This window comes from Gobius niger, assembly GCF_951799975.1.
Source record: "Gobius niger genome assembly, chromosome: 23".
Lineage (NCBI taxonomy): Eukaryota > Metazoa > Chordata > Actinopteri > Gobiiformes > Gobiidae > Gobius > Gobius niger.
This window is the reverse complement of record NC_136874.1, coordinates 9,424,020-9,434,924: the sequence shown is the minus strand read 5'-3', so window position 1 is coordinate 9,434,924 and position 10,905 is coordinate 9,424,020. Positions and strand designations below refer to the sequence as shown.

Genomic DNA, 10,905 nt, shown 5'->3' with positions numbered 1-10,905 from the left:
GTAAACATCTGAGGTAAATTGACATTTACATCAACATGTTCTTTAACACAAAGCTCAGACACAAGGCACTTCTGTTCAGAGACATTTTACAATGGGAGTCAAAGCATTCCTCTTGTGAATACATTGGGGTTTGTCCTATCGCTTGTTGGGAGAACCATGAAAATCCCATCAGTCTGATACACAACAGCTGTTTTCCATCGGGGGAGTTTTTGATGCAAGGCACATCCATGGTGAAAAAGTCGGGGCCAAAAATCTAAAAACCCATATTAAGGACAGAAAAAAACAGTCACTTTCGAGTCAATATCCAGTTCAAGTCCAGCATCGGTAGCACTTCTCCCATAAATAAACAAATATGTTAATATGCATCCTCCCAGGACACCCTTTGTTATTTGCTCTTTTCTATTTATAGCATAATTTTAGTGGTCTAACTACCTACCTGTGCAAATCTTTATCTACATATTAAATATACTATGAACAGTGCGGAACAACAAGGTTATGAAAAACATTTCAGCAATATAAATAAATAAGCCTTGTTTTACAATCTTTCAGTGACAAAATTCAACATAGTGTCTTTTAGGTAAAAATCTTGGTTCGCCCTCTTAAAGCTTGTCCAGAGCAGTTTGCATAGTTGCTGTCAGCAGTATTGCTATAGTGTGTTCCACAGAAAGTGCTGTCTTTTTCTTTAATCTCATTGGCGTTTGGTTTGCAATCTTTGGTTGAATAACTGAGATCTTTCTGTCTGTAAACATCTGACAAGTGAGCGAGCAGTATATTTTGTGTATAGTTTAGTTAATGAAGAAAAAAACTTTGTATTTTAGGTTTTAAAACCTTTTAAAATGAAAACTGTAATAAGTGCACTGCTAATGGTCAATGTAAGATATCTGTGGAAGAAATTTGGTACTAAGTACCATCCCAGTCCTGTGTGCAGTTACTGAGTTATCAACATGGGCTACTATTCAACATTTAAAGACCACATACAATCAGATGTATGCCCTTATCAATCAGATAATAGCAATGCAATTTATAAAAATAATCAAATTTTTTTCTAAAATGTTAAGTTTAATTTTTCATGTATTTTTCAACCATATCAAACAATTGAATACTTTTTTCAAGTAGCAATACAAAACAAAATGTAAGCCTAGCAAGAAACATAACGATGTACGAAACTAATTTCACCCCAAAGCACTCCTTTGTTGTCTCTGTTCCTGTTTGCTCCCTACACTTAGCCATCGTAAATAAGAGCCGCGGGGAATTATTGTGAGGCAAAGCACCTACAAAAGCCTTTTGTAAACTTTTGGCAGGAATTAAAGGGGAAATCACAATACTGAGTAAGACCAAATACTTATTCACATTGTGCTGTGCTGATCTATTCCCAAAGAAAACCTAAAATCTACAGCTAACCTTTAAATTAACTTGGTTTTACAGAACAGCGAGGGTTAACTTGACGGTCCAGAAACACACTGCAAACACAAGCACCAGAAGAGATCTGCAATGGGATTTTTGTTCAATTTATATAAAGTGACGTGTGGCGCCTTTGTCACAGGCTCCAAATTGTTGCAAGTGGATCAGAAACAACTTTAAAAACAGAAGGTGCTGTGTACACATCCTGTGTAGCCTATAAATGCTACTTTATTTACATATTTATAGACTCATATAGATGCCCCTGATGAACTACAGAAGTGTATTTTTCTAAAAACGATAAAAACAGTGCATGTGCACACAGCCTGTGGAGCCTATGGACCAGGCCTCAGGGTGGGACTGCCTCATACAAGTCTCCTATCTACTTCTACATGTGAACTACCGAGCTACATCCCTCTCTTCATTGAAGCTACAGGCTGAAACACTGACATAGAGACAAATACTGACACGTACCTCTGCCAACACCTCACAAGAAAAAGAAAATTAAAGAAACAAAAGTGCAAACCTATCGCCGACAGTCCTCCAGCAAAAAACAGGGGAAAAGAAGAAATTAAAAGAATATAGTTTCTCTGCCTTAAGTTCCCACACGAATTACCAACCATCACCATCAAAACCGCTACAGTTTCCTTACTCATACCTCTATTGTGTAGGCAATAATATGTATGCATTCTCCATTTCATGGTTCTCTAAACTTCTCTTAGAGAAGTGAGAGCATGTTCAGGTTAGTAGACAGTCATACTAGTAGAAGCCATGTTGGAGATCAAGTTTGTACAAACAAAGCCAATGAGAATAATAATCATAAAATTATGTTGCATTTTGTCTAATTTTTAAAGGTGCACTGTGTAGTATGATTACCACATTTTCCACATTAAATTATGTGGCTAACTAGTATTAGCTAATGTAGCTAAAGTTTGCAGTAAACCACCGGTCAATCAGGGTTACATTGACATGGCCAGATTCCATAACAATAGCTATTATTAATGTGATTAAGCACTGTTTTAGACGGGTATTTACGTATGAGTCCATTGTTCTTCTCCTTGACCAATATGCTGTGTCTGACCAACATGCACAGCAGTTGTATTGCAGTTTGGTGAGGTTTTAAACTATTAAACACGAGATTATGTTACATTCAGTTTAGCTCATAGAGCTCCTTAAAAGCTACACACTGCACCTTTAAGAGATAGAGCTGACTCTGTGGCCTGTGATGTTTGTCAAACTGCACTGGTGTGGTGTGTAGTGTGTTTAGCTACACTGCCAGGTCATCTGGGCGAGCGCGGACACTGGGCTTGCTGGCTCGATTGGGCCTCTGGAGGTCTGACAGGAAGGCAGTCGGAGGCTGGTGCATCTCTGCTTTGGTGACTATGGTGAAGTCGTCATGTAGTGGGCCGATTGGTGTTGACGGCCCAGGACTCTCTTCACAATCTTCCTCCTCCTTGGGTGCAATAAGATTGAGGGGGGTGTCACGGGGCAGTGTGGGAAAAGAGGACAACACATCCTCTGGATGTGGAGGGGTCATCTCCTGCCGAGCAGAGGAGGAGGAGGCTGAGCTGGGAGGGGATGGGGCAGGGGGGCGATCAGAGCTGGGGGAGTTTTTTCCATCAGAAGACTGGAGCTCCAGTGCCATGTTGCTCCAGTTCTGCTCCATTGCAGCTATTTGACTTTGGCTCCCAATGCTCGCTTTCTCATATAACGGACTGGATATAGCCTCTTGCACCATGTGGTCCCCTTCTGCCTTCAGCGGGACATGGGCTGTCAGATTTGGATTTAAGGGGATCACCGTAGGCACTTCACTTGGACTGTATGTGCCGCCCTCAGCCGGGGCACCATTCACCTCACTAACACTGGTGTATGTAGGCAAACAGTCAAGCACTGGAGGTGAGCTCTGCTCAGTGATGGTGACTGCGTCCCCACGGGCATCTGAACCCGGCAGCAGCGACTCCGAGTTGGGTGAGAATTCATTGGTAACCCCCTGTTTGACCTTCTTCCAGCCCAAGTGGTAGATCTCCAGTAGATTGAGGACCAGGGAAACACAGGCCACCACTAACATGAAGATAATAAATATCGTCTTTTCTGTCGGCCTAAGAGAAAAACAACAGAAAAAGACTTATACCATTTGTAAAAAAACAAAACACAAACAGTAAATAATACCAAACCGAACAGGTCTGTAAGTGGTCATCACTATATGATAGTGATTAAAAATGTTACTTTCTGACCTGGAGATGAAGCAGTCCACAGTGTTGGGACAGGGCCAGCGGCGACACTTATACAGTGGTTTCAGGTGAAAGCCGTAGAGGAAGTACTGTCCCAGGATGAAGCCCACCTCAAACAGAGTTTTGAAGATGATGTTAAAGATGTAGGTCCTGAGCAGAGCTCCTCGTATACGGATCTTTCCATGCTCGTCTCTGATTGGAGGCTTCTCCTTTTTGCCCCCTCCGTCCCCCACTCCGTTGTGATAAAGCGGGTCATGGTCCTCCAAGTGTCGGCCGGACTTTCGAAGCTCTTCTTCCCTCTCTCTCCTTTTCTCCTCCATGCGGACAATGTGCAGCACGTGGCCCAGGTATATGAGCGTGGGTGTGGACACAAAGATGATCTGCAGCACCCAAAAGCGGATGTGGGAGATGGGGAAGGCCTCATCATAACAGACGTTCTCACAGCCAGGCTGCTGCGTGTTACAGGTAAAGTCCGACTGCTCATCACCCCACACCTCCTCCGCTGCTGCTCCCAGCACCAGGATACGGAAGATGAAGAGGACCGTCAACCAAACCTGTGACAGAAAGAAGAGAAACTATTATTGTCATTCAGCTTGTTTATTTTGATGGGTCAATGGGGAAGACTAATGAATAGTGAACATCCATAAGACACATGCATGTACAGTAAATATCCCATAGTAGTCTAAGACAGACTTCCATCCATTTTACACATGTAACCTTAAAGCTGATGTGTTATTTCACATAGACACACCTTTCCAATCACAGTGGAGTGTTCTTGAGCATTCTCCAGCAGCCGCCCCAGAAAGCTCCAGTCACCCATGCTTTACTTTTCTAACCTGCAAAAAGAGACAGTAGGGAACGTGATATCAGATGATAATGAAGTGGGCAGCTTTTTGTAAACATTTAAACAACTGGTCCCACATGGCCGAGCATTGCCCATGGTCCAAGAACATCAAGCAAACTTACTAAATATATGTTGTTTTGTCAGTGATAAATCCATCGACCATAAATCAGGAACAAAATAGTACCTGCAATGACACAAAAGATGCTCCTGTCAGCTTCATCGATGAGGCCAACTTCTTTATTGTAATTCTTATTGTAGACACTATAACATTTGATACTGAATTAATCCCAGCCACACACAGTGTGCTTCCAACATTATCCCTCCAGACATACATGCATTTGTGTGTAGTGGCATTTGTGAGGCTGCTGCAGGCCTGGCTGGACACTGAGACAATGGCAGGCCATCTGTGGGAAGTGAAAGCGTGGATAACAGGTTGTCCCTGTTGAATGCTGCACTCATCACATCCCAGGAATGCTGAGGAGGGCAAATGTTTGCTGGGATTGACTGATACGTCCACACACGCACACACACACACACACACACGCACACACACACGCTCACACATACACATACAGTACAGTACAATGCTCAACCAAAGTGAGCAGAGCCATTATTACAGGCATTATTATTGAAGCAAATATGATGTTGTATGTTATAAATAAACAGCACCAGGTGCAGCCGTGACCCTGCAATGAGGAGATTTGAACAGTTATTGCAAAAAGAACAGTTAGTTACAGTTACAGATTTAACCAAACAACAGTAATAACAACTATTACTTGTGATGAGTTCTCAGGAAATGGTGTAAACCAAAGTAATCCCAAACAGTCCCTAAATTAGAGCTCTTTTCTACCTGAGGTATGTGTACATGTACATGATGTGTTGACGTGATGAAATACCATCTGTCAGCAGAGACAATAGAGAAGCTGCTGGATGGACATTGTCCTGGCTGCAGTGTGCTTTTGATGGATCACTGGCCTTTGTGCTAAAACAGCCACAACAGTTAACTCTTGGCCAGCCATTTGCTTTGAAAAAAACATTTACAATGTGCAAACAGTATATGGCAATTAAATGCAATGAAATACCAACCAATGCAAAGTGTATAAATTGGATCTAAAACAATCCAAGTGTGTATAAATAAAACAGTTCCACATCAGTCCAACTGTACACCACATGGTAAACCTGACCCTAAACCAAGCTTTAGTGTAGACTAACAAGAGCCACAAAAGGCCAAATAAATATGTGCAAATCAATGCATTGCACATTGGTAATGTGACTGTCCTTTTCTGTAACACATTATTCCAATGACTAACTTCATGGAAATTACACACAAAAAACAAACCTTTAAAATGATATAAAACATGTGTCTACATTTGTCTAAACAGTTTTAAAGAACAGATATAATATCTATTCCAACATTTTGAGCAGCCTAAAATAAAAACTATCTGGCTTTACTTATAATTACTATTTTTCTTCTGCATTTAGATAAGTTGGCCTATTAGGTGGTTAAACGCATAGTATACACAGCTAAAGGTAAAACCATAATTCCTCTCAATTGTGTTCTTGATAATCTATGGCTCAATAGATGAGATTTTTACGCACACTAAGCGTGTGCGTAAAAAAAGAGATGAATGAAGCGCACGAGGAGCCTCTAATCCCGCAGGTGGAAGATGATAATCCCTCCTCTTCCCTCCCACTTGAACCCACAGCATCCGTCAGCATCACCTCTTACCCTCTCCTCTGAACACGTCTCCCTCCCCGCAGCGCCTTCTGCTCTCCTCCAAACCTCTTGGGCCTCTGCGGACCACGGCTGGGCTCGGAGCGGCCGGGCAGCAACAGGTGGGGTTGGATGGAGAGGCCCGGGAGAGAGACAGAAAAAACAGTCACAGAGAGATAGAGGAACAGACCGAGCCTGCTCTGTCGTTAGGGGCGCGAGTGGATCCTGTCCCGCGAAGGCGAAGCGCAGCGGCTGCGTCCCCCGTGGCCAAGGCCAACCGCCACTGTCACACACTACAGTCCCGTGCGTGGGGCGCGCGAGGGGGTGCTCAGAGGGGAGGGGGCGCACAAGGGCGTTTTTGGGCATGGGCACAGTTACAGGACAGACCAGGCTGTGTGGAGCATAACAGCATAATCACAATCAAATGAAAGAAAAAGGCAATAGGCCTCACCAAACTTAGTAAACTTACGTCCAAACAAGTGGCTATTTGTCACTTTACTTTGTGTTGGGTTCAACCTGGAATGAACAGCCAGTTCGTTCATTAAACGTTTGTAGCATTTGTGTATTTGTATATTATCATTTTGGCCGCAATTCCAACATGAGTCCTATTTTTCAAAGGGGTAGATTAAAACGATTGTATCGACAGTAAACGATGGGCCTAAGACACTGAATAGGCTGTGGTATAGAAGCCTTTAAGTCTCGGGATATGTTACTAATTGTGGATGCATGTAAAGTTGCATCACATTGAGGTAAAGCTGTAGTTCCAGGTGATGCAATAGTGGCGGTTATTTCACAAATTGCCAACAGAATAGGCCTATAGCCCAACAGAAAGTGATGATAAAGGGCATGATCATTAGATCTTTAAGATAGATCGGCTGAGCAAAAGAAATGAACACGAGCAAATGCTTTGACAAAATCATGGCATATTAGACATTATATATATCAATACTTATCTGAAAACACCATGCAGCTCAAATTGGATCATCAATAAAAGGTCTGCCAATCATTTTTGGAAGTCCGCTTTACCTTGAACCATTGCTGTAGTCACGCATCATGACCAGGAGAGGGCGACAAAACAGTGCTAATGCGTCGGTGGCACACAGAGACTTTAATAATCTATTGACAACTAAAAAATTTACATTCTGATCAATGCAAAACGTGTGGTCTAAAACATTTGATTTAATTTTGAATTATTGATTCCACGCGAAACAATGTAGCCTAGTTAGCCAACATTGTAGCAAAGCAGATCACGAGCCTACAAGCAACGTCACCCCGTGTTTTAGGGTTTTAGCCTGGTTGGCTTTGTTGAGCATTTTATCACTGTTCGATCTCTGTAGACTCTCGCCACAAAGTGTTCTGTAAAAATAAATGTAGAAACTTTATTACTTATATGCTCGTTATAATCATAGGATATTCAATGAAGTTGCGTATAGGCCTGTAAAGTGTAAACCTTCAGATACCTGGATACTCTTGGCAATCAGGTAGGTGAGCTCGGCCATGTTGAGAACCATGCAGAGAGAAGATGCCGTGGCCATGAAGACGGTGAAGACTGTCTTTTCAGTGGGACGGGACACAAAGCAGTCCACCAGGTTGGGACAGGGCCACTGGTCGCACCTTACCAGCCGGGGCATTCGAAAACCGTCATACAACACGTACAGCACATACCTGTCAGCCAAAAGTAGAATTATTATATTTATTTATTTCTTATCCTACTGGAATGGCTCATCTGGCCTACCAAAAGTGGCCATGGCAATAATTTCAAAGGTTAAAGGTGCATTATGCAACTTTTTACGTGGGGAAAAGAAGTTGACATTTGTGAGTATTTGATCTTGTCGTGACTCCACGGCTGCAAGAGTGGTCAGCATGGCGCCTTTACTTTCGATCTCGTGGTCTCTTCAGCGCTCCAGTTTGTAGGTTTTCTGGTGGGAGGGTCCTTCAGCAGTGAAAACCTCCCAAACAATTGATCCTGGAATGTCCTAGAGACCACTGTGACGGAAAGTAAAGGCGCCATGCTGACCACTCATACAGCCACTGAGTCACTACAAGATCAAATACTCACAAATATCAACTTTTTTTTCCACATAAAAAGTTGCATAATGCACCTTTAACAGCACTGCAGCATAGGAACATGTATAGCCTATTGTAAGCAAGTAGTAGTACAATTAATTCACTAACTTGATACTGTGATGATGAGAAAAATAATACCAGACCTATATTGGCCTTAGTCCAACAGTTTCTATTTGATAATGGTGGTCCTAAAGTCCTGATCCTTTTCTCATTCAGGAACTATGGCTCCTTTACTTTGCCCATCTCATGTGAGGGGAAATGTGCTTCCACAGCTCTACCTACATTTTCCTGGTTTACATCTGCAGAATGCTTTGATGCATGTAATTCATATATTCATTATTACTGTATATAAATAGAAAAATAGTCTTACATGAAACCTCCTTCAAACAGCAGCCTGCACAGGATACTAAATGCATACGTCCACCAGAAGGACCCTGCTATTGGAAGTTTTCTCTTTTTTAAGCTCTCCAACTCTTCTTCTTGCTCTAGTTGACTCTTGCTCGACAGGAAAGCAGCTCTCCTCGAAGCCTGGACGAAGTTGAAAACGATTGTGTCAAAAGAGACATGTGTTGTGTAAATGGGAAATGACTGTGCACATATTTACCTGTAACAGCCTCTTTTTGTCTCTGTGGTTCCTATAGGCCACGTGCATTGCAATTAGAAGTGTGGGAGTGGACACAAACAGGAGCTGGAGGCACCAGAGGCGAATGTGCGACACGGGAAAGAACTGGTCATAACAGACATTCTCACAACCGGGCTAGAAAACATATAACAGAAACAAGGGTAGGTCAAATATAGTGAAAATTACATAATACAAGAAACTGGGAAAAGTCTCCAAAGCTGACACTTGTTTACAGATGTGATATTTTCTCTATTCTGATATGGTTAGTCATTATAATGAATATTTGCTCATTTCTTTACCTGAAGTGTGTTGCATGTGAAGTCCGCCTGCTCATCTCCCCACACGCTTTCGGCTGCTACCATCAGCACCATAACTCTGAAAATGAAGAGGACTGAGAGCCAGATTTTACCCAGGCTGGTGGAGTGACGGTTGGCCCCCACTAACTGAGTGTACAGAGCCGGCCAGGACATCCTACAAGCACACAACAAGGGGTCAGTAGAATCAAAGACATTTCCAAGAGAGGGAAGGTTTTGCCGTAAATGTGCAGGTACATAGCTCCGCTGGGAAGTTCTTGATGGCAAAAGTCTGATGTGTTGCAGACATTCAGTAGCTACAACCACGAGGATGGAGCGAAAGCATGAAGGGAAGCGGCAAAAAGGAAGACAAAGAATGAAATGTGGAGGAAGAGAGAGGGCATTCATGTGAACTGTCGAACCTTCTACCCACCACCAACTGTACTGGACTTACCCCGACCAGAGTAAAATTACACTGCGCTCTCCCACACGACCACAATCCACTCTCAGATAATTCGGCAAACAGTGCTAGAAATATGTAGGTGCTGTTTGTGCACAGACAATACTCAGGCTCAGGTAGAGTGAAATTAGATTGAGAGATTGATCTCTTAGATTGAGATTATGAGAAAAACAATTACTTCTACAACTACTAGCCGACTACAAACTTCTAACACTAATACTGATACAACAAGGTTCATGAAAATAGATTTTTTTCAGTGGTCCAGAATGAATCGCAAACAGTTTTATAACATTCAGAAATGTTTGTGCTCCACTCACCTTTCGGTCTCCCTTGCATCCAAAGATGTGGCTCAGGTTCAACAGTTTCACAATGTCACCACTGTACCTGGAGATTTCCTGTGTTCCCCTCTCCAGTAAAGCTGAGGAGCTTTTTGTTGTTATGTAGCATATTCTTCAATGGCATTATCATTTAACCCGATTAATTTAGAATGAGATAGTACAAATAATCTATATTGTCTTTTGGCACTATGCAAGGGAATGCAGTTGATTCCAGGCTCATTATATTGGATTTAAGATTATAGGATATTGTTTATGTTTCTGTATGTGTTCAACAGTTGTAGAATTTACTTTGCTAATATTCTTTCACTGCGCTTATTGTGAAGGCCTGTCACTGTTCTTTTGTTGTTTGAAGTGTAACTGAATGCAGGGAACCTTTTCAGACTCCAAAGAGGCTTGGCAGGAGCTGAGGGCACAACAGTGGGGCTCTGTATCCTCCCACTGACCATGTTTGTTGAGGAGTGGGAGCAAAATCAGCTATTCCGGGGAAAGATTGATCTTGTCTGCAAGCATAGTTTGTCGTAGGTGTGAGTGAGTGACAGAAGACAGTAGTGGAAAAACACTTTTTCCGGATGCATATTGATGAATGGTTATCAGTATCAAGACATAATGACCTACTGTTCTGCTGCAAGACAATACATACGTGGGTGTCAAACATGCAGGTTGACAAGCTCTTGACTTGAAGTAGTCTACTTGTTTGCAAAAAAACAACCTGATAGTAATAAAACATGTGGAAGGGGATTTGCTTATCATTTGTGCATAGTACTTTAATATGTAGCCTACTAATTTGTTGGTTTGTTTTACCATTAATTTATTTGTTTTATTAATAGTTCTACGTGTGACATAGTATTTATTTGCTATAATTTTTATGGCACTAGACCTTTTAAAATGTTTGTAATATTGTTTGTAGCTGAAGAATGCACAAATACCGCCTCCTAAAA

The 10,905-nt window shown here is 42.1% G+C and overlaps 2 protein-coding genes across 5 annotated transcripts; both read right to left on the bottom strand.

Moving 5' to 3' along the window:
- Nucleotides 1-34: 34 nt before the first annotated feature.
- On the bottom strand, nucleotides 35-6,729 carry LOC306982063 (gap junction alpha-3 protein-like). Of its 2 annotated transcripts, XM_079581839.1 has the most exons (6): nucleotides 6,203-6,729; nucleotides 4,596-4,657; nucleotides 4,381-4,465; nucleotides 3,633-4,183; nucleotides 2,670-3,497; nucleotides 35-253 (listed from the first exon to the last, which is right to left on the bottom strand). In XM_079581839.1, exons 3-6 carry the CDS (start codon nucleotides 4,447-4,449, stop codon nucleotides 169-171), a joined length of 1,533 nt encoding a protein of 510 aa, XP_079437965.1. In that variant the 5' UTR covers nucleotides 4,450-4,465; nucleotides 4,596-4,657; nucleotides 6,203-6,729; the 3' UTR covers nucleotides 35-168. The 2 variants fall into 2 exon arrangements, with proteins under 2 accessions (XP_079437965.1, XP_079437966.1); XM_079581840.1 differs by lacking the exon at nucleotides 35-253 and having other exon boundaries at nucleotides 835-3,497.
- Nucleotides 6,730-7,354: 625 nt separating this feature from the next.
- LOC306982075 (gap junction beta-2 protein-like) lies at nucleotides 7,355-10,081 on the bottom strand. 3 transcript variants are annotated; one of them, XM_079581857.1, is made up of 6 exons: nucleotides 9,947-10,081; nucleotides 9,176-9,347; nucleotides 8,859-9,011; nucleotides 8,625-8,782; nucleotides 7,648-7,852; nucleotides 7,355-7,543 (listed from the first exon to the last, which is right to left on the bottom strand). In XM_079581857.1, exons 2-6 carry the CDS (start codon nucleotides 9,344-9,346, stop codon nucleotides 7,505-7,507), a joined length of 726 nt encoding a protein of 241 aa, XP_079437983.1. In that variant the 5' UTR covers nucleotide 9,347; nucleotides 9,947-10,081; the 3' UTR covers nucleotides 7,355-7,504. The 3 variants fall into 3 exon arrangements, with proteins under 3 accessions (XP_079437983.1, XP_079437982.1, XP_079437981.1); XM_079581856.1 differs by lacking the exon at nucleotides 9,947-10,081 and adding an exon at nucleotides 9,624-9,739; XM_079581855.1 differs by lacking the exon at nucleotides 9,947-10,081 and adding an exon at nucleotides 9,428-9,525.
- Nucleotides 10,082-10,905: the final 824 nt, after the last annotated feature.

Coding starts and splice junctions, on each gene's coding strand:
- LOC306982063 (XM_079581839.1), bottom strand. CDS start 4,449: ATGGGTGACTGGAGCTTTCTGGGGCGGCTGCTGGAGAATGCTCAAGAA. Junction 3,498..3,632: donor GTGGACTGCTTCATCTCCAG/GTCAGAAAGTAA, acceptor TTTTTCTCTTAG/GCCGACAGAAAAGACGATAT. Junction 254..2,669: donor CGCCCAGATGACCTGGCAGT/GTAGCTAAACAC, acceptor ATGGGTTTTTAG/ATTTTTGGCCCCGACTTTTT.
- LOC306982075 (XM_079581855.1), bottom strand. Junction 8,783..8,858: donor ACAAAAAGAGGCTGTTACAG/GTAAATATGTGC, acceptor AACTTCGTCCAG/GCTTCGAGGAGAGCTGCTTT. Junction 7,544..7,647: donor TGATTGCCAAGAGTATCCAG/GTATCTGAAGGT, acceptor TTATTTTTACAG/AACACTTTGTGGCGAGAGTC.